We start from the raw sequence: 27,167 nt of genomic DNA, 5'->3' as shown, positions 1-27,167 counted from the left end.
ACAGAAAAAGGGATGCCGCTGCGAGCCTCTTCAACTGACGCAAAGCGAGTCGGACAGCAGGTTCATTTTTCTGAACACGGCTGCCAATATTTTGATATCTTGGAAGCAATCAGGCAAAGCAGGACTAACTAAAGAAACTTTCTTAGCATGCATTCAAAGTATTCAAGCAATGGTGTCTCTGGCTGAGCATTTAATATTCCACCACGACTTTCTCTACGTTCTCCCTGGAAAGTTTTGCTCCGATCCGATTGAGGGAAGATTTGGGTGGTAGGCTACCGCCAAGTTAATGGTGGCAATTTTTTCATGTCCATAAATCAACTTTTTCAAGCTGAGAAAAAAATCCGTTGCTTAAGCCTAATCGAAAAAGAGTCCATTTTCAAGAAATCTAACCTTGCTCTTCAAAGTGAAAATACACCGTTACATGAGGACTATGTTGAAATTACGGAAGACAATTGGCTTTTGAAATTTTTTAAAACTGCAACCATAGACGAAATTTCCGAAACAGATTCTTCCATCACATACTACGTGAGTGGATACATTGCCAGAAGTGTATCACGGACAAGGAAATGCACCCCGTGCAAAGATATGTTAGTTCAAGAAAACACTGATCCATCCATAACCGACGAATGCTTAAAAAGTAATCCAAATGAACTACTTGCGATGGCAAATCGTGGCGGATTATCGGTACCAACAGAATACTGTTTTACTCTCTGTAGCTTTGCGAACCAGCTGTATGCCGCAGCAATAGCAGATGAGCTCATTCGGAAAAAGCTGCTTGCTACCAGCAATCAGCGAGGTTCATTTGTTGCAGCTGCTGCCAAATTTGCGAAAGACTCAGAGTCTTACAATGTTTTATTTTCGCAAACATGTACTTCAGGCCATAACAATTTCGATTTAATTTTAAGAGTCTCATTTAATTGCTTTGCGAAAAATGAACTGACACGGTTGAATCGTGTGGAAATTGAACCACCAGCAAAAATGTCTCGTACTATTCGCAAACTGAACTTCAAAAGTGCTAAATAAACTAAATGAAAATTACCCCATTTTGTGTTTCAATTCAACGCTGTTTATCTATTTGCTGTTTAAATTAATATTCTTTTATATTTATGCACGTTTGCATTAACATTCATTTCTCTGATGTTTAAATTGCTGAATTTAATGTTGTATACTGCTTTATTAATTTTGTTTTATCTGGTGTGAGACTTGAATCAGTGCCATTCAATCATGATCTTGAAAAGCAAGCGTTAAACCAGCCAGTCACTAAATGTATGTTGAGGAACATTTATTCTTCCTTAAATGCACTGCAACATAATCTGATGCAGTAACCCTCCTATTGTCCACTTCAAAACAGAGTCAGCAATCCCGTTGTTCTAGATATCCCTGGCCACTGCCTCTAATTAGGCCTACCCCATTGTCAGGGTTGTCAATTCCAATGGGACTAGTTTTTGAATTACAGCTAGGATTATATTTGGGGGTCAAGATTAAAATTATGGTCTGACAACCCTTTAAAATATCTGCGAATCCCTGAAAATACAATACCGTACCGACAATAGGCTACCTGGCATTTCTCGACAAGGCCGACAATGTTTAAAAGTTGCCAGATCCGCAAGTTTGCCTACAAAACCTGGGTTACTTTTGCTTCCCAGTAGCAGAATTTTTTTATCTGTAATGGAGTGTTGTATTGTTGAATCCTTTGATTTCCTTGGGTTTTGTGGCAGTGCTAACTATGCTAACTACAGATATATAGCCTACAACATGATTTTCTATTCAAGCACGTTTTAAACTTTTCAAGGTTTTGCCACCTTTTCCCGTTTATTAACGTGCTGATAGGTCTATATCGACTATTGGAGTTAGCAGAGGTGGGCACCCGCTACATTTAAAGTAGCGCGCTACCCGCTACCGCTACTTGGGCCAAAGTAGCGCGCGCTATCGCTACCCGCTACCAATTTAAAAAAGTAGCGCGCTACCCGCTACCGCTACTCGGGCCAAAGTAGCGCGCGCTACCGCTACTTCTTCCGCTACTTTTGTCTAAAATGACGCTAGGAAACACTCAAGTCCCTAGTGACGCAAAAATGACCTTGAAAACGAATGTTATCATTCGTTTACGCTTGTGGTTATATTTATTTTAGGTAACTTATAAAAATGTGGTTATCTTTTATTTAGGTTATTTAAGTATGAGTTTAAGTATGAGAATGGTTTGTTTATAAGTTGAATTAAGATGAAGGCTGTCTAAGTACCTGATGAAATTTCTATCTATCTAATTTATCTATCTGACTCCATTATCTAATTTGGCTATCTGACTCCATGAAATAATTTCCACACAATTATTGTTATTCGAATTATAATTTTAAGTTATCAGAAGGTGTTCGTATAATATTGTAGGTCTATAACACAAATTGAATTTAAACATTACAGAATAGTGAAATTGCAGAACAGTAAAACATTATCACGAATTATTACATTTTAAGTAAACAAACAATTTAATGTTTTCTGAGAGCTGAACTGGTCTAACTGGGCTGGTTTGATGTGATCAAGCTGATCCGATTTAATAGAGCTAGAGCTCTCGTCAAAGGACGAACAAACCATTTTATAATCATCAGTTCCCTTTTTCTTATTGACTTCGGGAGCAGATTAAATAGAAAATTACAATTCTTTAGGAAATTACGCATGGTTTGAAATGGTTCATTTTAGTTAAAGAAAGGGAATTTATATGATGAAATAATGGATCACTACACGCTGTCATTTTAACGTCGTTATAGAAAACACATTCTAAAGGAAATTTATTGTTACGCATCTTTCAAAAACACGAGCATTTCAAAATGAGAGTCACTAAGTCCTGCCCGCTTTCGCTTAAGTAGGCTACATCTTTTCCAACAGAGAAAAGTCTCTCCACCGCAGCACTGGAAGGAATGGGGGTGTTGTATTTAATGAACAGATGTTTTAACTCGGTATTCGAAAAGCTCAAGGACTTGCCCTTGTCCGAAAAAAAGGCGTCCACAATTGCAGTTTCCTTCTGCACCGACGTTCCACGAGATGGCGCAAACACTCCAAAAAATACATCCTCGGAGTCATGACTGGTGTTGGTGTCACTCTTCTCGGTATCAACCTAGCTTGATGTCTCTCGCAACAGTCGAATTACATCTGTCTTGCCTTTTTCTCGCAGTGCGTTGGCATCATCCGTGGAAACGTAGTGCAGAAATTGTAGCCACGACGTCTTGAAGGAGGGATGAAGACATGATGCCATAACGCATTTCATGTTGTTGAAGCACTTGTTGAATCGTTTCTTCACCCCTTCAAGGACTTTCACTTTCAACTCCTCACATGTCACAAGATCACTGATCTCGGTCAATTTCTTCCCTAAAATTGTGATGGTTGGAAGCAAGACTCCGTAATATGCCTTGGACTCGCCCTGGAGAATGTCTAAAGCCTGGCAGATAGGCTTCATCACACGGAGATATTCGCCGAAGAAGTTGACGTCAGCTAGAAAAGACCGAAACTTTGCAACCAGGCCGATTATATAGCTGCTTGACCACGCCAGTATTGCATACAAAACAAGCATTTTTTTCAAATTAAATTAAAAAGTAGCGGGTAGCGGAAGTGCGACTGAAAAAAAGTAGCGCCTCTCCTGCTACCGCTACTTTGAAAAAAAATAGCGCCGCTACTGCAGCCGCTACTCCAACTAAAAAGTAGCGCCGCTACAAAAGTAGCGCGCTACTGCCCACCTCTGGGAGTTAGTAGTATCTTTTTCATCCCTGACGCGCAAAATGATTGATGATTGAATTCCAATTTGCTTCAATAGAATAAATACTATTTTTAGTTAAAAACATCTGGCAACACTGAACATGCCGACAATCCTGAGCCCTGACAAGTGACAACAAAGTTGCCAATTTGGCTTTTTTGAAGGCAGATTTTGAGAATCTGGCTGTTTTTCAACTCCTTAGGCTTATTTTTTTTTAATAAAAAAAAGCCAGAAAAATTAGGCTTTTTCTGGCTTTTTTTCATGTTTCATCAATTTTTGTCAAATTAATAAAAAGCCAACATAATTTTGGCTTAATTTTTTCTTTTCCGATTTCTTTTAGAAAAAAAATTCAGTCAGCGTCAATCGCAGCAGTAATTTCTACCTTATGTTTGGTTGTAGTGTCCGACCGAATGTCGTTTTGAAGCCGAAACTAGAAACTTTTCTAGTTGCTTGTCTTTTCATTAACTGCTATGTTGAAGTGTATTGTTTTTGATATGATGGTCAGAAATAAAAACAACTGAACTGAACTATTTTTCTCCGTTGTCGCTGAAGTCAAAGTTTGGTGAGACACTATTTGGTTGTGCACTTTTGATATGTGTATGTTTAATGAATACTAATTGGCTTTTTCAGGTATTTTCTTCTGGCTTTTTTTAGGCTTTTTTTGTGACTTGGTCTGGCTTTTTTTGGTGAAGACAGGTTGGCAACCCTGAGTGACAATGGGTATTTAATCATTCTTAATGGAAATCAATATATGTACAGTGCTCTCATTTTACGGGAATTTGTCCCTAAATTGGGACTTTTGACCACTTTTAGGGACAAGTTTAGGGATTTTGATGATTTAGGGATTTTTTGGGGATTTTAGCAGTTTTGTATTGTTCGCTTACAAAATGAATGGAAGTTTATTTGAGAAGTTTTCTTCCATATTTGACTTCATATTTAGCACAGAGGAAGCACGAAATTGAGAGAGTCCCACAGTCCCACTTGATCATGTCTATCTGGGTGTAGCCTCGACAGCTACTCTTTCTCAATGTTTTGAAAAAGATCCAGCTGGAGTTCGACATGTGAGATCATCTTGCCTCAGTTTTACGTTGGAGCTAGTAGGTCAACCTAGGAAAAGGTTTAATGATTCCAAGAATGACACTTTTAAATCTTTAGAGTTTTTAATTCCGTCCAATGCATTGAAACTCTTTCCACCAACAGTGACAAAAGTATATACATCTTGTAAGTTTTTGGAAAATGTAGCACCACTATAGTAGATTTGGTAGACATAGAGGAAACAAGGGATTGAAGAGCCTCAAGGATGGTCGCAATGATGCGGTATCATAGCCTACATATGGAATTTGGGAAAGAGCTGTTATCTCAGAAAACAATTAGAGCTGAATTGAAGTACAAGCACCTGCATCAACTAGTCACTTGCCTAATGTCCCTGCCATGTTCAAATACCCCAGTTGAACAACTTTTTAGTATACGGGTAGCTTGAAGGACATTAAAACTGACTACAGGAACAGAGAGGAAGTTTAGTTGGTTTGCTACACACCCAAGGTATGAAGTCAGCTGGCTTATCAGCTGACAAACTGGGTTTAAGTGATCGAGCTAAATTGTTGAAGTTGGCAAGGGCTGTGAAGAGTTCAGCTACAGATGCTGAAACACATGAACTACCGGTACTTGCTAGTTGAATTAGCTTTGATGAATAAGTCATTAATCGTGCATAGTTTATGTCATTTTCAGCATGTGATAAGCATTGGTAAATCTTCTTCACTGTATCCCTGCAATGTTAAGCATCACTGTAAATTTAAAATACTGCTTTTTGCTTTGAGACTTAGCCCACTAACAACAAAGTCATATTATATCTAGAATACTGCAGTTTTTGTTAGTGTTGTTGTTTAAACCGCTTAGTTGCTTACGGTAACTCTTTTTTTTTGTTTCAGAACGTGAAACTTAATGTAATAATGATTTAGGGAATTTTGATGTAATCTAGGGATTTTTAGACGTAGCTTTGGGGATTTTCATGTTTTCATTTATGAGAGCACTGTATATGTAATGGGTATTTAAACTTTAAAGGTTGGTACGGAGTTTGATTGATTGATTGATTGAATCTTTATCCTCGGACTGGGAAAGCTTCTCGCAGAGCTTAATCCTGGCAGTTTCGCATACTTGTAGAGGCTTTGAATCACCGTTGGACGTATGGCTCCGGTACCCTAATGCCCAAGAGAAAGAAGAGATAGATGTAACTTTTATGGATATCTTGGACAATGAAGGTATCAGGCTAGTTCTTTTTAATTTAATTTTTGTTGAAATATATGCATGATGCTGTCATAAACGCATAACTAAATAAAACAAAAAAGTAGTAAAATAAGTCAGTTTGCCTGACTTGCTTCAACATATATCCTACTCGGTGAAGAAAAATTAAATTAGTGATAACCTATTTGACTGATTGCACTGAACTAGCAACATATTCTCACTATTAGTTTTTTTCAATTGCAGTCAATTCAGGAAAACAAGCTAAGTTATTTTAATACTTTTTGATTGATTGATTGATTGAATTTTTATCCTCGGACTGGGAAAGCTTCTTGCAGAGCTTAATCCTGGCAGTTTCGCATACTTGTAGAGGCTTTGAATCACTGACGCAGGCCCGGTCATCGAGATTGACAGAGTGAAGTTTCCGATTGTTGAAGTCCTGTTGCCGGGGAACTATTCCATCCATTAGATGCCGCTGAATGGAGAGCAGTCCTTAACGTGCGTTGCTCAAGCGCACACCCCGAGAGTCGAACCAGCGCCGCTTGATCTTGAAGCTTCTTTGTTCCAGAAGTGACGCGTTAACCAATTGAGCTATCGGGGCGGACGTTAGTTGTGAAGCATTTGAAGTTTCTCTTCAAAGTATAATCTAAGCAAATTATTGTCAGTCATTAAGTGTGTAAAATACAGTAGGTTATTAGTAATAATTGTATTTTTATTTTGTGCCCATTGCAACAATATACAGTACACTGTGATCACAGATGTGATACAATGACATCAGGCAGCAGCAAAGTGACATATTAGTCTTTGAGTCAGTTGCTTGTTGTTTTGGCATGCCTTTAAGTGTCTTTGCCAAGACATAGCCACGCACTCTTGAGCAGTGTCGAACCTAGGTCCTTTCAAATATCTCACAGACATTCTCACCACTCGGCCACGCAGCCAGCACTACTAAAGCTGAACATTTTGTCATATTTTCTGAGAAATGTTCCACTTTGGATTTTCTATTGATTTGTTTACAAAAATTTATGCAATCATAGGTCCATGCTAAAAACTTTTGCACCATTAATGCTATTGCAATTTGATTTAAGACTGTCAAGATAGCATTCAATTGATATGAAATTTACTGCAATTAATTTAGGACAGCTAGGTTTACTGAACTAGTGTTGCTAATAGCCAATTTGATTATTTTAATTATATACAGCTTAAATATGCCTTATTATAAGTATGGTAGTTATTCTATAGTTTATTGGTAAATAAAAATGTTTCATCCCATTACGCGTATAAAAAAACAAGTTTAAAAAATGTGGGTATTTGGATATGGTTCTCTAATGTGGAAAATCGATTTTCCTTATTCTGAAAGATTAATTGGAAATATCCGAGGCTATAAAAGACGGTTTTGGCAGTTGAGTACAGACCACAGAGGAGTTCCTGGGAAAGTAGGTCATATGTTTTTGTCAAAAAAAATTGATATTTTCTAATACGGTATAATATTGTAAACTTTGAACCAAAAACTGAAGTAGAAAAGTTTGCCTGAAATCCTGTACTACTTTAGTTTTAACCTGGTGACGCATTCTTCAAGCTACAATGGGATCTTCTTTGATGTGGTGTTATTTTGGCTGCATTATTTTGTATTTGAATGCTGACTAGATTACTACAAATAGTTTGTTGCCAATGCTACATATTTTGCCTCCCAATTCAAATGTTCTTGTGTAAATGATTAGATCACTGACCTTGTCATGGTTTAATTTCTAATGAAAACACTTTCAAATTATTAGAATTCACTGTAATTACTGCTGTAAGGTACTCTAGCTAGATGATGTTTTTATTATATATACTAGTTACAATTGTTTTGCATACATACTGTAAGATCAGTTGTTTTAATTAATATAAATCTCGTCCAGTTTGTGATGTTTACATTTTAATGAAATAATTTTTGTTTAGCCTGGCAGGGTGGTGACTTTGGTGCCGGATGAAAATGAAGTAGTGTGGGGTGTCGCTTTCAAAATACCATTAGATAAGGCAGAGGGAGTAAGAACACATCTTGACTTTCGAGAAAAAGGTGGCTATAGTCCAACCAACGTCACATTTCACCCGCGAGAGAATAATCTATCCCCCTTCCCCATAATGTTATATATTGGAACAGAAGATAACCCAAATTACAGGCCTGCCGAAGAAGCTGAAATTGCTGGAGTGATCAATGAGTCGATTGGACCAAGTGGACAGAACTCGGAGTATTTGTTTAATCTTGCAGAATATGTAAGAAAACACATACCAGAAGACCGTGACAAACATTTATTTGAAATAGAGAGATTAGTTAAACAGCAGAAAAGGTCTACATGATTTGAACAATTTCAGATTAAAATTAGTTCATTCCAAAACATTGTTATGTTCGGCGTTCGTGTTGCATCCATTGTCATGAAATGATATCAGGGATATCTAGAGAAGGGGATATGAAGATGAAGGCTTGCAGCAATTGCCTTATTCTCATGACACTACCAGCGCGGTAGTTTGTAGTGTTTTAAACATGTTTTTTTTTTTAAATCGTACAAAGTTTTGTAGTGCAGCTGGTACCATGAGCTACAGAAGACAGTTAGAAAATGTTACGTAGATCATATCTAAAGAATACTTGTTTACAAAGACAGATGAAAAGTTACCAGTAAGCTGTTTTTTTTTAACAAAGCCTTTGCAGTAGGACAGATGTAAAGCAAGTATATGGGTAGTTGAATTAACAAGCAACCATGAGCATGCTGTGAATATCCCGGCCTGATGTTAATAGCGCAATGCAAGTTATCATAACAAGATTTATTAAACTACTATCGGTGCCAATTGTCATTTTACGATAAACACAGATTATTTACGATAAACAAAAGCCCTTCTATTGTCAGACGTAATAAAAGCCTTCGTATCCCCTTCTTTAGATATCCCTGAATGATATTTATTTGAAACATATTTTTCTGATTTAAAAAAAAGTTCATCTCTTATTGCAATTAGATTTTAGAAAACGATGACAGCATTATATGTGCAATCCGTGACGTACGCAGGGGACACTGATCAGTGGATTTATTATTTGCTTATTTTTAAATAATCTTATTTGCTATTCAAAACATATTGGAAGTCGTGCTCGACTTTGTTGAATCACTGAAAGTATTTAACGGGAGACAAAGCCTAATGCCCCATCCTCTGCGTACGCCACTGTGTCCAATCTTTTTAAAATGTGATATAATAGGCTATTTATTATTTACATAGAAAAATTTATGAACCTTACTGTGAAGAGCTCGATGTCTATGGTAAAGTTCATTTTGATTTGTAACATTAGTAGTAAGTGGTGTAGGCTATTTCCAATGTAGACTGTAACTATACATGTTTGCTGTGCGTGATGCTGTTTCACATCAAATTATTGCACCGTGCGTATGACTACGTAAGTCAAAAGCAAGACAAAGTCTTTACAAATAAAAGAATCTGACAATGTTATAAAGCTAAGTGTTAGAAGGCACAATATATTATTCCAGAATAAATAGGCTACGAGACACCCTGCACTAACAAGGGCAAATCTATGGTCGCTTTCTTACTCTTGACTAAATCAGCGACTTTTAACATCTCTTTCAGCCGGGTGTCGAGCCAGTATTGCATGATTAAAAGTTAGTTGCCTTATTCACTTAGCTATGTCACTGTATTCTAACAATAACTCAATATATTTTAAACGGAAAAAAATCGAAATTGAGACATGTCGGAATGTTAATTTTAACACATAAGGTCTGTCATAACGCAGTGTTCCGAACATTTGAACTTCGCTGTACCTGAAGGTTGCAAGGATAGGCTAACCTGTTGTTGATTGTGCATTATAATATCTATATGTCACTTTTCGGACGCATGATTCCGCATAATCGAAGACGCGTTTTTATATGAGTTTTTCACTTTTCACAATCAGCAGATAAGGATTATTACGGCCAGCGCTTTCTAACCATACTGTCTCAGGGTGTAACAAATTTAGTGGCGTAGTTTCTGAAAAAAGGTCGGCTTGAAGAAAAAGCCCACCCTCGTTAAAGTTCAGTTTGTTTTTATTTTTGACCATCACAACGAAAAACAGTTCATTTCTTTTTATTTCTAACCATCACAGCGAAAACAATACACGTCAACATAGCAATAGTGTAGAAAAAGGTAGAAGCGACAAAACGCTAACGTTATAGCATAGCCCTATCATGTTTGAAACCAAAATAAGTAACAACATATGCCAATGTGAAGAATGGAGCGCTCTTCGTGGCTATCAGTACATGGGCGAAGCACGGTATCTATCGCTGTTAATTCTTGCTACAAGTACGGTACGCTATAGGCCTTCACCGCCCCGACTTCAGCTCAATGGTTACTCGCCCGACTTAGATTATGCGGCGCTAGTTCCGCTCTCGCGATGTGCGCTTGAGTAACGCTTTTCACGGACAGCTCTCGACTCAGCGGCACCTAATGGGAGGGAATACTTCCCCGGCAACAATCGGAAACTTCACTCTGTCAATCTCAGTAACCGGCCCTAATACGTCAAAAGCCTCAAGTAAGTTAGGCTATATGCGAAACTACCAGGAATAACCTACCGAGGATAAAAATTCAAAACCAAACACGGTTTTCAGCAGTCTGTTTCTTAGCACTTTCTATCTGCTGAAGAAGCCAAATTCCATTTGTATCCTACAGTGAAGGGGAAGTCCGCAGTTAATTGTGCAATGTGCAGTGGCAATCGATGGAAATTTAACTTACTGGTCACAGCGGTAAACCATAATCTCTTCTTGGGAAAATTTTAACATAAAGTTCCCTAATCCGTTCGTCTGTATATAATGACCGAAGAAACACACACTTGAACTTCTTTTCAAACAGTGTATTCCTGTAAAATTAGCCCGAGGCTACCGAAAACGAGGGGGTGCAACGCCTACACCACTTAAACTGTCACTACACAACAGATTACTTGGATAAAAGACGGAACTTTTGTCCAGCTAGCAAGCACTAAGCCAACAGTTAAATGTGCGGCCAACTTTCAAACAATCATTTTACGAATGACCAGAATAGATATCAATATCTCAAATTCACGTAGAAAGTAACTGTGACGCAATAAATGAAAGACAATTATGAAGTCATTCCAACAGGTGTTTAAAGCTGATGTAATATTTCCTGTTTAAACAGGCCCAAACAAGTCCAAACAAGTTTGACACAAGTCTATGAACGATGGTGCAATTTTGGCACATTTTCTAGCAACTTCCATGACGTAATATTCAGTAGACTTGAACGGTTTTATATGACGTTTGATTTGTACAGAGATTGGCCGTAACACTTACAAGCTAGGTGTTTGCAAGTTTCCACAGATTAAAGTTTTTCGGTGGTGTTAGTTCCGCACACGCCAAGTACCTCACCATGCTGAAACGTGGGCACCTTTCCAGAATTAACAACCTTGTAGTTTGAAGTCCGATGTTAAAACTGAACTTCTGTTGGCTGGTAGTTCGTAATAAAATAACTTACAATATTAGAAAACATCGCTCTCTTCCGATCCACATGCTCTAACTCCACAACAGTTAGGCCGTTAAAACGGAAGCACAAGCAACAGGCCTAGCCCACATGATTCTTTCATCTCAACCACTTGACTTGCCGTTAAAACGAAAACACAATAGGCCTACAACAGCAACGAACCCAGCTTAAATTAAGGAAAGATTGGCAGCCGCAGAATTATTGTCGTCAGTCGTGCGTATCGTTATGGGGTTGAACATATGATACACTTGTGGTTGTAGATGTAGGCTACGTTTATGGTAGCCTACTGACAACAGTTGTTCAAATTTACTTGGTTTTAAATCCTTATCCTCTAACTAGCCTTTGATAGGTTGTAGGCTGTCTGGTAGTGGTAGTTTCACATACCTACTTGTAGACGTAGAAGCTTTTGACGTAGAGCTGGTTAGGCTACCGAGATTGGCAGAATAAAGTTTTCCGATTGTTGTTACAGAGAATATTTCCATGCACTATGTGCCACTGAATGGAGAGCAGTCCTGAAATGCGTTGCTCAAGTGCACAACCGAACCATCGCCGCGTGGCCTTGAGTCGGGGGCCCACTGAGCTGATATTCTGGATTCCTAAATTTGCCGAATAGCGGCAGCTAGTGAGAATACGTAATTAAAAAAAAAAATGCGAAAACTTTGCCCTGTCAATTTCGGGGACCAGACTTGTGACAGTTGTTCAAAGTTTCTACAAGTAGACTACGTAGGCCTATACGAAACTACCTTGATTAAGCTTTAGTCACGCAGGCTAGTAATACGCTTTAATTAAAACAACTAGTTTCACGAATAAGTTAAACTTAATTAATAATATCAATCATCAACTGATACCTCAACACCATTATAACAGTTAAGTGTTAAGTAAAACACTTTATAGAATGACAAAAATTGGGGGAATTGTGTCGATGACTAGGCTCAAGCTGAGAGTCAGGTTAAATTCTTTCTCATCCATATTTTCACCAGATATGATGGCTCATTTGCAACCTCCTTCGTCCTCTTTTGCAATGGCACAGAGGGAGGAGGAGGGATGATGGAGGTTGGTGCAACCTCTGCGGGAGATTCTGATGAGATCAAGGTCGACGTCATAGTTTGTTGATCTCTGGATGATTTGTCAACATCTTTTTCCATTTTTAGCTAAAAAAAATTACTCTGCTCATTTTTCTTAAATGGATGATATTATTATGTACTTAGAGAAGATGATCATCCAAACTCAGTTTGGTCCCCTCTAGTGGGGTGAGCAATTCTTTCCTTGCAGCGAGTGTCTTTGCTCCTACCCTCAATCACTGCAAGAAAAGAATCGGTCACCTCAAACAGAGAAATCTAGTTGATAATAATATGTTGATAAAACGTTCAGGCTCCCAGCTAACACAATATAAAGAAAGTTGTTGCTTGTAAAGAAAATAGTTTTTACCAACAATTGTTTACTTGAAATTACTCGTAACACACAAATCCGAAACTGAGTTTGGATACAAATCAAGCACTTGGCCTCTCCATTAATCTTTAAAAGCAGTCTACAAAGTAGTGGGAGTTTGAATACAATTCACTACGGTACCCGGTTTTTCACAGTTATTTCGTCAGTCAACTCAGCCCTGTCAATTCAAATCAGCCGAGATAAAACAACATTTAATTTTCAGTTTCTAGACACGATCAAAAATATAAAACCGAAGTAACGCATTGTGAACTTTATTTTTATCAAAATGCGAAACAGCCCAGCTTTCATTTGCATTGGTTTAAAAATGTTTCAAAATGCCAAACAAGCTTTTATTTGCAGTGACGCAAAGAAATAAGCACAACACAAATCCAAAGACTAAGTTGTGGTTTCTTCAAGTTCCAAGACCTCTAAAATCTTCCCTGACCTGGGTCCAAAAGAACTCCCTAGACACCACTGCCAACGCTACTGTGTGTGGTGTGTGTAGCCACTGTGTGTAGGTCACATTAATTCGACCTTGATTGATTGATTGATTGAATCTTTATCCTCGGACTGGGAAAGCTTCTTGCAGAGCTTAATCCTGGCAGTTTCGCATACTTGTAGGGGCTTTGAATCACTGACGCAGGCCCGGTCACCGAGATTGACAGAGTGAAGTTTCCGATTGTTGAAGTCTTGTTGCCGGGGAACTATTCCATCCATTAGATACCGCTGAATGGAGAGCAGTCCTTAACGTGCGTTGCTCAAGCGCACACCCCGAGAGTCGAACCAGCGCCGCTATTAATCTTGAAGCTTCTTCGTTCCAGAAGTGACGCGCTAACCAATTGAGCTATCGGGGCGGACCTTGCAAATACACCGTGAACAAAGTTACTTTTCTGTGTTTTTTTAGGGGGGGGGGGGCCTCTGCTGGATCCGCCAGTGCAACCATTTACCAACAATACACTGCAATGGATGATCAAACTGTAATAAGGGCTTACCGATAACAGTTTGTCTTGCAACTTTTTGTTTTGGCACTGTTGCACGGGATCACAACGAGCAAACCCACATTTTTCATAAAATCTTTCTTTTTCATCTGACGTCAAGCACATGGAATTGTAACCTTTCCTCAAAGCATATTCTTCCGTCAAATATATCAATTTCCGTCCCAGACCACTTCCTCTGCAACTTGGTGATATGATGACTGCAATGCAGTGCGACAACTGATCGAACGAAAACTATTTAACTATGCCACGGAAGTTTGTTTATTTGTAAAAAAGAAAACATCTTACTCAAAAATATGTAAATGCTACGTGGGGCCAGGGTTAGCCAAATAACTTATAGACTTCCACTACACGCCAATGGTTTATATTAATTCATTCTAGAATTCATGTTCAAAGCTTTTATATATATACTCTGCGATGTACAGTTTTTAAATGATAGTGTATTAGACTACTTGGTGGCCTATAAACCACCAAAAACTACTACAGAATAAGAACCTTGACATTCCGTAATCGGTCAAAAGCAAAAAAGGCGTAGGCTACATACCAAGTGACGATACAATCTTACAGGATCAACGCGACACTTTGGTCCGTTAGAAAACATTCCTGAGTTAAAAAGCGTAAGAATGAAAATTTTGACAGTCACCTGTTGAAGGCAACCAAGTTGCTTGATACCCTCAACATTTCCTTTTGCTCAGCACAGAATGCGTGGTATGCTAATGGGTCACAGAAGCATGTGACAGAAAGTCGCAGTTTGTTTCAAAGCTTTAAATCAGTGTAAAAATAGGTAATTTACAAGATTGGATAGAAAGGTTATAAGTCACGTCGTTATTCATCATTAGTTTAGACGTCACAAATATTGTACAAACCTTACCAGACGTCACAAACAGTGTGTTTTGTTCTCCCACCACCCCGGACAAGCGAATGTGACCTATGACCTCATCATCACGCAACAAAACAAGGTTGGTCGGAAGATTATCGCATGATTGCAGCAAAAATCTGGACCTGAAAATTAACAATCTGTCAAATGAACACATGTCATTTTCGATTTCACCCAAGCTTGTATTGACAAGTCGCAAACTATACATACAGTTTAGCTTCAGGGCAATATGTTGTAGGCTAAACCTCCTGAAAGACGAAAACAGAAAAAGAAAACTTACCTAGGGCAAGAGACAGCAACTGTGGATTATTTACTGGATTACTGATGAAGCTAATCTGCTGACTAACCAACTTATTTTGCGGACTAACTTTTTTCGTATGCGTCAACCGCAATCGGTCGATAATATTATAGTTGCCGACTACGACTCTACTTTGCGCAAAAGAATTCTCGATTGTTTAATCAAACGATTTGCTTCATTAGTTTAAAAATCTGCTGTTGATGAATCCAATCCTAAAACACTTAGCGACCAGGTTCAAACATTTTATGACGCGGTTCCAATGTCTCGAGCGCAAGACCGTAATAACAATAAACCGAATGATACAAGACTTGCTTACTTCTTGGGGCTGTTGCACTGTTAAACGGTGTCGCTTACAGTGCGAGCATAACAAAATTTAATCTTTCAAACATATGCCTCATTTTTGTTGAAATTTATAGGGAAAACTACTTCTCTGATTTTATTTGTGGCAAGAGCACTTAACTACTCTCCCTGGGTGGTTCATTGTAGGTGGCAGGGTAAGGGATTAATCGCGGAATTGCAGACATACATTCAACGTCTTAGAGATGTTTGATTGTTCTAATTATTTCTTCAGATTATTTTCAGACTAATGAGAAATAAAAATAGCCTAGTTATGCATTGGCAGTAGTTAAACTTATGTTTTTTCACTTTGTTGCGTAACCTACTTGTGATATTTGCCTATTGCAATGCTTCAAAACAACTCCTGCTAAGAAATAAATCGAGCTTATGGCACAGCTTTGTATTTCGTTAGAAATAATATCTGAAGGAAATATAATCGTGCTTGTGGTGTAGTAACTGCTAATGACAAATCTTACCGCAACTACTAAAAACTGGGTAGCCTAATCAAAATTGTTTACACGCTATACCAAAAGACATCTTGAATGAACAAATTGAACATGTGATGCAAATAATAATAATAATCGTGTTTTAATTTGCGCCCATTGCGATGACATACAGTACACTGCGTCACAGATGCGATACAACAGACGGCAGGAAGCAGCGCAGTGACATATAGTCTTCGAGTCAGCTGCTCCCGTTAGTTCGGCTTGCCATTAAGTGTCTTTTGCCGAGACACAGCCGCGTGCTCTGAAGCGGTGTCGAACCCACGTCCTTTCGAACGTCGCGCAGACGTTCTCACCACTCGGCTACGCAGTGGACAAAGGGCATCAAAACACAATTATCATACTGTTAGTTTACTTGTGCAATACTGCTAGTGCTATGTACTATAACTAACCTTACTCCAAAACTTCTTTTCCATTCTGTGTTAAGAAGGTTGCAACAATCATCGACCAAATCTAATCGACGATGAAGTGATACTAGTTGAAAAGTCATGTGAAAGTATCATTGCTCATTGAACACCTTGTTCACTACACAACGTTGGCCTGGAATACTAAAGTGGAAAGACTTGCAGTCTAAGCCGACAGGATTGTTGACGTTGCATAATGCTGCCAACTGCCCATCAGTGAGATATATAATGTATTGCATGAAGAAACAAAGCAGGTTACATGAGTAACTGATAAAACCAAATCCTAAAAATCGGCCTACGATGATCGATGATATGATACTCAACCACTACAATAGCAATCGCTATACGCAATAAAGCAGGTAAGATTTGAGCAAATTAAAAATGGGTTGAAAACAAAATGCAATGCTATACACGGTAGCTGAAATTTTACCAGATTTTTGCCAGATTCTATTTATTGCTTACTGTTATGTATTGTCGATCAAAAATTCTATTGAAAATATATCTTTCTCGGCTAAAGGCACTGCAGACCAGCATACTGGTATAAACTTTCGTAACTTAAGTTGCACAATAACAAACCACATTTGCTTGGTAGGCTACTTCTAGCCTACAAGCCAAGGCTCCAGTACAAAAATGATAGTTTGATGCAAAATCAGCAGTTTCAAAAAAAAATGTTTTGTTTTTCTGTTTTGATACAAAGCTTATTATTTGTAATGGTTGGTTTTGTTCAAATCTTCATTTGCAGAATATATAATAATGTATATATATAATTGAAAGCAATGTAATTTTGTTATTACGAGTAATATATTATATATACTTGTAACACATCTCACTGAAAGTCATTAACACAAACAAAAACAAATTCTAGCTATACAGAAAAGAAGTATGCATCATACAAACCGCCAGCAGGCAGTCCAGGTGTGAATGATCTGTTTATCATTATCCTGCTATGCAGATGTTCCAACATTCCGTAACATTGATGATTGATAAAACCCTGAGTTCTTCCTCAACGTGAGGCTTACCAAACCTAATGTTCCAGAGCACCATACCAATAGATCAGAAACAAAAAAAATGCCCATATACAAAGCTACCATTGCATTGCTTCATCACCATGACATAAAGACGAGCAACAAAATGCTTTCACAAAGTTAAAAACGCTGCACAAGTGTGACAGTTTATTGAATAGAAACATGATTTTAGCAACTAGATTCTTTTACTCAAATCGACAAAAGTCATGATCAAGTCCACAAATCCCACAACATATATAAATGTTGGATAATTGGAGTACTTTTTTAAACAGTGGTTACTGCGTTCATCCGATGAGTAAAAATAACAGAACCACACAATTGTATACACACTGTATGTATAATTTTTGAAAGATATCCACTATCACATAAAGCTCATCACCATACGATCTCCCACAAATCTTTTCACTGCACATTCCTTGCAGCGGTAAGACATCTACCACGAATTGAGCTATTGACGTGGCACGGTTTTAATTTCACTTTTGTATGAAATTTCACTTTGGGGTTAGAGAAATGATGCAATTTCAAGATAAGGGAAAAAGCAATGAGTATCAGAGGGATGTTTCTGAAAGGAAACATTTTTTCCTGTTCGGAGCCAAAGGTGTTTCTGCCACACTAATGTCTGCCAAACGTTAACTAGAAGGTTCGGTTTTTTTACTTAAAAACGCTTGTTGCATGACAATTTTTTTTCTAGTTTGACAATCCAGTTGGAGTTTTACTTTGGGTTTGCGGTCTTTAATCATAAGTTTGTCCTCATCATTGTCATCAGAACTATACGTACTGTCAGCTGTATCTTTCTGTATTTTGAACAAAAGATTGGTCCCAGCCACTTCCTCCCTGCTTCCAACAAACCATGACTTGCCCAGTTGCAAAACAGGTTGTTGCTCAAACAAACCAACCAACTTTACACGATTTTGGTCACAAGTTCTTAACTTTTCCTCATTGATAAGTCCAACCAAGTCAATAGTGATGCAGTCTTCGTCTACTAACTCCCATTCTTCAGGGTCTAATTCTTCAATGTTGTTTGCATCAGACTCTTGTGTGTGTTTGTTCTCTAAATTTCCAGACACTTTGCTTTTTCCTACTTCAGATGTCATTTTTTACATTAAACAATACAACAACGTATCTGGATGTAAAATAATGTTATAATGTCATTTTCACAAAAGGTGTTAAAATAACACAACCTCATTTGAAGACAATGTTGTAAATTTTCATGCACAATTCAACAGTTTTTCATAAATGCCTTGAACAAGATTATGTAGAACATGACAAGGAATCTGTTGAATATATCCACAAACTAAAACCTTAAGCATTTTGTTATAACGGAGCAAGTTTTAATGACACAAACCCAAATGACGTGATCCATATGCCACGAGACGTGAATGATGTGAGAGCTGAATGACACAACATTGGTTATTTCTTGTGAGGTTGCATTGTTTAAAGATAAGGCATAGGCGCATATGTATGTACATTGCAAGTATAGTACTAAAAAACTAAACCTTTAATTCTTATTAAAGCATAGTTGTAGGTGCCACCATTCACTTTTTATCTTTATGATCACATGTCTGAATTAAATCTTAATATATATATACCAGCAATAATTAAAAAAGTCTGGCATGTTATGAATGTAGCTTCCAGTAGCTCATCTCGTACCCCGCTACTTCATGAACAACATATAATATGTGTCAGATACACTCTTGCGACAACTACAAACAGAACTAGTTTCATTTCAGTTTATTTCTGACTTTCGAAGCAAAAATAATTCTTGCCATAACATAGAAGGGGTTTAAAATAAGATGTGTGCGGCAAAACGCAAAGATCAACAATATCATGGCACCGACCAGTGAAATGACTTGTGTCATTTATAACCTTTACTAGGCTATAATAGCACAGCAAAGCAATAGCTCTGCACAATGCAACCTCAACAAAACCAAGTGTTGCAGCATTCTGATCACGTCATAATGTCATGTACAGTACTGACTTTATTACACATATTTTTTTCTTATTTACAACAAGAAGAACACATACAACTAGACTTTGTTCCTGTTGAGATAGGTTAGGAGCAATCCAACCAAAAGACATGATTATTCATCACTTTGCTTAAAACCAATGTATATGTAAACTGGTGCAAGTGTTCAAAGATTGTAACTTCAACTGAACGAGTGTTAGTTTTAATATTGTCGTAAATAAGCATCAGGCAAAATGTGAAATATAATTTCTGCACAACTTTCACCAGCAAATGTAACCTTTGTAAGTTGTTTCTTTGGCATATACAGCTACCGCAAAATGACTTCGGACCTTTTTATCAAAATTTACGCCAGGTTTGTAGCTGTGCGTTTTACATCAGATCATACCACTAACAATAAGCATTGTGACTAACAATGCGAAGATTGTGAAAAATGTGAAGGAGGTTATAATAATGCAATATGACAAATTATTAAGAAAGGTCGATAGTTTTTATTAAAAAATTTCATTGTATACAAAATGCTTGTTTTTCTTGAAAATTTAGAAAGGTCCGAAGTCATTTTGCGGTAGCTGTATATATATTTATGTATTGGTACCACTGAACGATTAATGCAGCAATGAGAAAAGTACGAAGCATGTTTACTTTGAGTTGCATATCGTTTATTTAGCATTAAAAACATTTTGTTGTTGAAACCAAGAATGCCAAATCAGAATTCACTGAATTTTAAAAGTATTTTTAGGATACACTTGCTTGCTGGAAGTGAAGATTTTTGTGAAAAATTATATCAGCAAATAAAATTACAAAGTACTTCGTCGGCAATAAGCTTAGCTCAGTATTTAACCAAGGACAAATGTGCGGTGTTAATTAGGATCAATTTTTAAAATAGAACCAAATCTAACATGTTGAATAACAGGAAACTTATGAAGCATCTCTGCTTTATACATTTTTATCAGTCCTGAGTTCACTTTGCCCCAATGAGGAACAGATGTAATGCTCCACAAAATAGCTGAGTGTTCTGCAAACGGTCCTGTTTTCATTTCATAAATATATTTTATACACTCAAGGAACATGTAATCTTTGTAATTGCTCTCCACTACTGTTCTATCAGCAAACTGACTAGGTTGAATTGAAGGATTGTATGTCAGCTGCGATGAACCAAAAATGAAAGGAAGAAATTGAAAATCATCCAGACCCCAAACTCCCTGGCTGCCTGCAGGCTCCATTCGATATGTTTGTTGCAGTTTTCTTGCAACTTTGAGGTACTGGTTGAATACCTGGTTGACTATAGCCACTTGATCTTGTGGAGTCAGTACTCGAAGTTTATACAAACAGCATAGAAAGCATGCAAATGCACATTCATGCCCAGTTCCATAATCAATTCTTGTTTCGTTCCCAAAACATCGAACCAGGTAGTCCGACAACTCCTCTGCTGCACGATGAAGATTTTCAGGTAAAACATCTTTTGTTAAATCTACGGCTTGTAAAGAAAGACGCTCATGAAATGTACGAAAAGCTTTATTTCCAAACCTTTGTGGCTGGTCTACAGGTGGGATTTCATCAACAAGAAGAGAGATTTTTCTTAATAATTCTAAAAGTTTTGTAATGATGGGTGATACATGAGAATCACTAGACAAAGTTTTTCCCTTGACTGCACTACTCAATGTTGTAATGAATCCCAGATAATCATTATACCCTTGCGATTTTTTCCACTTTTCCATATCTGTTACCACTTTCACTTCAAGTTGAGGAAGAATGAATTGGTGTGCAGCAAATGCATCAACTGAATTGTCATTTTCTCCTTGTTCTTGACTATTTTCTGTTGAAGCCATTGTAGTTAAATATCTACTTTGCTTTTACTCTGCTATAAAAATATATACAGTACATCCAAAAAAAACTTAAATATGCCCTTAAAATAACAACAAAATCAATAATTTGCAATGCCATACTTATTCAATGCTTGCGTAAAATTTGTTTACAAATGTTTGAATATGTGAAACATTGGCAAACAAATTTTAGGACAAAAATATTTTCTAATGTCAGAATAGACCATATTTCATGTTGTTAGCTTTCTCTATTTTCACATTCAAACATTCAAAAAGTGACTAAACATCAAACAGAATAAGAAACATCTAAACACTTCATAAACGTCAATATGAGCAAATTTATTCATTGATGCTTGTCAGTTCACATTATTACCACATATCGTCATATAGATTTTGAACAAATTCAAACTATCTGACAACCAAGTACAAAGGTAACACGAAATCCGATGCAATACCGGTAGTCTAGAAAATACTGAGAGCTTTCAATTGGTTTATTTATTAATTTCCAAAGAAGGTGCTATTTTTCACTGAGATTAATCTTTCTACTCATTTAACAATTATGATCGTAGAAAAAATGTAAGGCGTTAAACATGACACTTTTCAGCTAAAGTTTAGGAAACTCATGTTGTTCCCATTTGAAATATCTATGATATGATATATGTTGAGATAAATTTATTTGGCAACCCTGGTAAATTCTACATTGTTACATTGGTATGTTTCTATATAACCAGTTAACTACACATAACTGATTTTGTTGTTGTACTGACATTCTACAACAAAAGTACATCTGTATCTTTAATTAACATTTAAAAAATTTATTAGCGACACAACAAATAATATAGGTCTCGTTGACTTCAAACTGTCATAATCTGAAATGCAGTCTCTTTCCTCCTACTGCAATATGGTGGAAAGCTTAAAACGATCGACATCTTCTTTTAATTATTCACAAAATTTGACTAAAATACAGTCAATATCTGGTACAATAGCACAAAAATTTATTATTTTACAATTGAAAATATTGTAAATATTTTATACAAATGCAACAATTGTTATTACAATAATAATGCTTGTTTTTATATAGCATTGCTCCTCAGTACTTTACAAATCAGTAATTTTACAATGCAGTCGTACAAGAGGTGCAACTGAGTACATTATTACCTGAATCCATTCACACACGCAGGCAATTACAGTGCCAAGCAGGAATTAAATTCATTATTATAATATGATACCATTTTCAAAAGTCTTTGGTATGACCCGACAGGGTGTTGAACCCATGTCTACCGATTCAGAGGCGGACACACTAACCACTAAGCTAACTCACATCCCAAAACTAGTCATCCTAACATTTATGGTACCGTAGTGGACCTAATCAATGGATGAAACAAATACATATATACTACAGCTTTTGCATACAATTTAATCAGGGACCAACTGTGTTTCATCATCTGAATAGACTAGAAGCTATCAGATAATGATATAATAATACATTAATGATAATACCATGCAATAAGTACTACAGTAATGAAAATGCAAAATAAAAATTACAATATTAGGGAAAGTAGGACAATTATTGTTTTGTATTATACTTTTATTACAACTTAAAAAACAACTTAAAGCATGTCAAGACTGTTGTGAGTTAAGATGATGCTTAAGTTTTGGTGAGCAACAAATTTGACACTATCAGATTATCATTTCATAAACTGAATGACAATGCTTTCTGACATACAGTGCATAATAATGCTAAAAACAAACAAAAGATTGTGATCTATAACAACATCTCTAATAACAGCTAATCTAATTACAACATTATTAAATATGACATGTGCAAGATAAACATGCAGAAAAAAGATTCGTAGTTTAATCATCTTCATCTTCTGGTACAAAAATGTCATAATCCTCCAATAAACTTGCTCCATGCATTGATACCATTCCACCAAGGTAGACAAATGGCACAATAGTAACAAAGAGCTTTATTTTTCCTAATGTGACTTTTTCAGGTCTTGGTAGAAATGCACCAGTTGGTGTTTGTGTTACATTTCTGATGCTTTGGTAAGGAAGAGTTGATTTCTTTAAGACATTGCATGCAGTATTTCTCAACACACTGGATAATATTTGAAACATTTTCACTACCTTAATTTTCAACTAGAAAATATATACAACTGAACAAATTAATTTACGATGGATCAAATACAAACGAGACAAAATTTAAGCTAAAGAAAGTAGGCTGATTTTAATAAGGGTAAAGTAAAAAAAAGCGGCAGTTGCAAATGGTTCAATTGACTAGGCCATGCTACTTCAGTGTCAAGCACGTTCTTGCTGTTTCACTCACAGCTTGAGTGTCAGGGTTGTCAGACAGCTTTTGAGAAAAAGAGCCAAACAATGTCGAAAAAAAGGCCAAACTAGGTAAAAAAGAGCCAAATTGTTCAATAATGTTAATAACGTTGCTAATAAAACATAATAACGTTAACAACGTCAATAACGTTACAACATTACAACAACACAGTCTACATTCTACAAGAACAATTCCAAATCTTGGTAGCCACTTTAACAAGTCGAAATTCTGCCACTGAAATTGATTAGAATGAAAGCGCCAACCAATCATAAACTACGGTTTAAGTGACGTAAAAAATAGCGAAAAGAAGATCATAGAAAGCAAATTAAGTGATGGATTTTTTGTCAGCTGGTTGGCTTAGGGGTTAGGGCTAGATAGTAGTCATTTCATTGACGCGTGTTCGATTCTCACCACTGCTATTGCTCTTTTTCTTCTGTAATTACCAAATAAAGTTCAAAACAAGCATTAACTCTCTGGATGAGTGCTAGACGGGTTACAATTGGACGGTAGCCTCTTATAACACGTTCTGATTGGTTGGCGGTTGCATTGTAGTCAATTTCAGTGGCAGAATTTCGACTTGTCGGCTGCATAGCCGAGTGGTGAGAGCGCTGGCACGGCAAGCGAAAGGGCGCCGATTCGACACCGGTCAAGAGCATACGGCTGTGTCTTTGGTAGGACACTTAAAGGCATGCCTGAAGGTGGACACGAAGATTGGCTTCCTTGCCTTCCCGTCCACTTAAACTAAATCTTCAACCACCAGGTGTAAGCCTGGATACGACAAAAAAAAGAAAAAAAAAGACTTGTTAAAGTGCCAGTGGCTACCCCAAATCTTCATCTTCTACAGTGTTTCCACTCGAATCTTTGGCATTGGCATAAACATTGTCAGCTAAACACTGTCTAAAAAATCGTAATAACACTTTTCAGTCTCAATTTCCGAAAGACATTTATTTAAATAGCTAATTTGATAGTATGTGCCAACTGCTTCCAAAAAGAGCCAAATATTGAAAACAAAGGGCCAAGGGGACAAACAATTTTTTTGGGGGCCAACTACCTCTAAAAAGGGCTAAATTTCACAAATTTGGCCCCAAAAGGGCCAATCTGGCAAGCCTTGTTGAGTGTTATAATTTTACCAGATATTTAAAACACCCTAAATAAAGCAATTTCGCAAAAAAATACAAATATTTTTTAACACAAAAGACACTACCATCACGCATGCACAAACCTCTTGCAAAACGTTTTTTATACAAGCGGGATTTTTCGCTAAAAAGTTTTAAAAAATTAAAAAAACTTTTTTGATAAAAATTGAGTGGGGAAAATTTCACCAGATTTCACTAAAAAGTTGTCTGGTTCCAAGGTCAAAAACTTGCCACCAAAGATCTCTAAATTTCACCAGAATTTTTTAATTTGGTATCCTATTTTTCCATCTGGCAACGCTGCAACAATGAGAGACGGTAAACGTCATAGATTGTGATCAATTCAAGACGATCTCTATAACAGGCCTGGACAATGGACACCACTGGAGGCGCCGAGGCGGACGGTTCAAGCATAGATATCTTATATATTATATATATCTTATATATGTAAGATATCTATGGTTCAAGCGAGGTTTTTAGCTATCACACAAAGTGCTTTTGATTTTTGCGAGTGCATTGTTATTCAGGGAGCTAAATATGTTTAATAACAATCAATTTAAACTAGGCACTGCAGTTTTTTCAGAGAATTTGAAGTTTTTATGTGTGAAACTAGATTAGCCTGGCAGTAAAGCTGCATAGGCCATCAGCCAGCAGGCTAGTGAGTAGTGTGTTAGATACCGTATGTTTAGTACGTACGGTACCGGTACAGGAGTTAAAATTGAATCCAAGCTAATTAGTCCAAATTGTGTGCCTTTGGAAGTAACGTTTCGTAGTTTAGAGACACCGCTAGCTCTAATGTGATAAGTGATATACTGATAATGGGCAGAAAGTGTGTTACTGGATACAGATTTGGTTACGATAGCAATAAACAAATTTTGGAGGTGGTATACAAGTCCCCCTCCCCCCCTTGGTAACTCATGACAAAGGCAGGACTCAACCAAACATAGGGTGAAACTACTTTACCTTTGCTTTACTGTTCACACACTTCAATCCACATGTTTTGGTAAATTCCTCTTTGTCATTTATGAGTTGCCAAGGGGGGGGGGGGAGACTTGTATACCAGCTCCCAAATTTTAATGTATCACTTACCAAAGGATAGTAGATGGAGGTGCAGGAGAGGCAACTGTTTTTTTACTACAAAAAATTTGAGCAAAAGTATCCAATTTATAGAAAAATTTAAAAAAAATGCGTAAATTGTCGCGTTTTTGAAAATATATTTGCAAAGTGAATACAATAGGCCTAGGGGCAACCTTTGTTCGCACCCACAAAATATTTTATTATCCTACGGCCATGCGCCAAACTCAAGGTAAATCGGCGCTGGTTCGGCTCTCAGGGTGTTCGCTTGAGCAACACATCTCAACGAAGCTGATGTACAAGACATCTCTGCGGCTACTTGGGCGGACCATAAATGGAGTTCTGAATGGAAGTCAAGCGCCACCAGACTCCATTCGTTCATCCCCGACGCCGACACATGCCCCATCGGCCTAACACTACCTAGACAGGCATGGGTGCGCCTTAACCGTCTTCGAACAGGCGTCGGGCTTATCCGCTCAACCATGCACCAATGGGGAATGGCTTCTTCCTCCTCCTGTGAATGTGGTGCCAAGGAACAGACCGCAGACCACATCATCAATGACTGTTCCATCTTCAAGTCACCTAACGGAGTGGAAGGTCTGCGTGTCATGGATGATGAAACCAAAGACTGGCTGCTCTTTAGTAGCCTTCCAGTGTAGTCCGGGAACATCGTGAACCTGGGGTGGTAAATGGATAGACCCTCAGCCCCAGAGGCTCACACGACGACGACGGCGACAACTATTTCCATTCAGGGGCAACTAGTGGATAGAATAATTCCCCGGCAGCAACACTTCAACAACAATTATTGGGAACTCCACTTTCTCAATCTTGGTGACCAGGCATGTATCAGTGGTTGAAAGCCTTATGCAAAACTGCCAGAATTATTGTATCGTTTTTCCTAATCTTTGTCATCTACAGCAGTACGAAATCATGCTATCTGGAATATAATTATTTTCCAGATTACTTTAATTGGCTTTTACGTATTTCACTTGTTATATTGTTAGTAAAATTTTTGGAAACAGTGTATCTTAGCACATAATCACAGAATGGTGTTGGTGATTGGGTGCAACCTAATTCGTACCATGAACAATTCGTACCGTCAGTTCGTACCTTGAAAAGATCAAGAGAAAAAATTAAAAAAAGCCGAAGTCGCTAATCGCAGTTTCCGCAAACATTTTAATAGGGTTAGGGTATCCGTTAGGCATCGGTATCCGCAAACAAACTGAAAAGATCGCGAGAAAAAATAGAACATCGTTGTTTCCGTTTTCCTGCAAACATTTTAAAATTTTCGGTAATGATTCTAAGAGTTTGCCAAAGTTGCTGATTGCAGTTTCCGCAAACATTTTAAAAGGGTTAGGGTTGATCGGAGTTTTCGCAAACATTTTAAAAGGGTTAGGGTGTTTCCGCAAACAAACTAAAAAGATCGAGAGAAAAAAATAGAACATTGCTGATCGCAGTTTCCGTTTTTTCGCAGTTTCCGCAAACATTTTAAAATTTCTG

The 27,167-nt window shown here is 37.4% G+C and overlaps 4 protein-coding genes across 4 annotated transcripts; 1 reads left to right on the top strand and 3 right to left on the bottom strand.

Moving 5' to 3' along the window:
• The first annotated feature begins 7,179 nt into the window (after positions 1 to 7,179).
• LOC145772851 (putative glutathione-specific gamma-glutamylcyclotransferase 2) lies at positions 7,180 to 9,854 on the top strand. Its single transcript, XM_082584734.1, has 2 exons — positions 7,180 to 7,410; positions 7,916 to 9,854. Exons 1-2 carry the CDS (start codon positions 7,276 to 7,278, stop codon positions 8,312 to 8,314), a joined length of 534 nt encoding a protein of 177 aa, XP_082440860.1. The 5' UTR covers positions 7,180 to 7,275; the 3' UTR covers positions 8,315 to 9,854.
• Positions 9,855 to 12,242: 2,388 nt separating this feature from the next.
• On the bottom strand, positions 12,243 to 17,936 carry LOC145784169 (N-alpha-acetyltransferase 80-like). Its single transcript, XM_082595938.1, has 4 exons — positions 16,306 to 17,936; positions 14,771 to 14,901; positions 13,897 to 14,099; positions 12,243 to 12,627 (listed from the first exon to the last, which is right to left on the bottom strand). Exons 1-4 carry the CDS (start codon positions 16,401 to 16,403, stop codon positions 12,421 to 12,423), a joined length of 639 nt encoding a protein of 212 aa, XP_082452064.1. The 5' UTR covers positions 16,404 to 17,936; the 3' UTR covers positions 12,243 to 12,420.
• Positions 17,937 to 17,971: 35 nt separating this feature from the next.
• LOC145784180 (general transcription factor 3C polypeptide 6-like) lies at positions 17,972 to 18,455 on the bottom strand. Its single transcript, XM_082595948.1, has one exon. It carries the CDS (start codon positions 18,434 to 18,436, stop codon positions 17,972 to 17,974), a length of 465 nt encoding a protein of 154 aa, XP_082452074.1. The 5' UTR covers positions 18,437 to 18,455.
• Positions 18,456 to 18,464: 9 nt separating this feature from the next.
• Positions 18,465 to 22,990, bottom strand: LOC145784159 (serine/threonine-protein phosphatase 2A activator-like). The gene is made up of 2 exons (XM_082595926.1): positions 20,998 to 22,990; positions 18,465 to 20,931 (listed from the first exon to the last, which is right to left on the bottom strand). The coding sequence occupies exons 1-2, from the start codon at positions 21,132 to 21,134 to the stop codon at positions 20,166 to 20,168; spliced, it is 903 nt and encodes a 300-aa protein (XP_082452052.1). The 5' UTR covers positions 21,135 to 22,990; the 3' UTR covers positions 18,465 to 20,165.
• Positions 22,991 to 27,167: the final 4,177 nt, after the last annotated feature.

This window comes from Aplidium turbinatum, chromosome 1, assembly GCF_918807975.1.
Source record: "Aplidium turbinatum chromosome 1, kaAplTurb1.1, whole genome shotgun sequence".
NCBI classification, from domain to species: Eukaryota; Metazoa; Chordata; class Ascidiacea; order Aplousobranchia; family Polyclinidae; genus Aplidium; species Aplidium turbinatum.
This window is presented reverse-complemented; position numbering and strand designations above follow the sequence as displayed.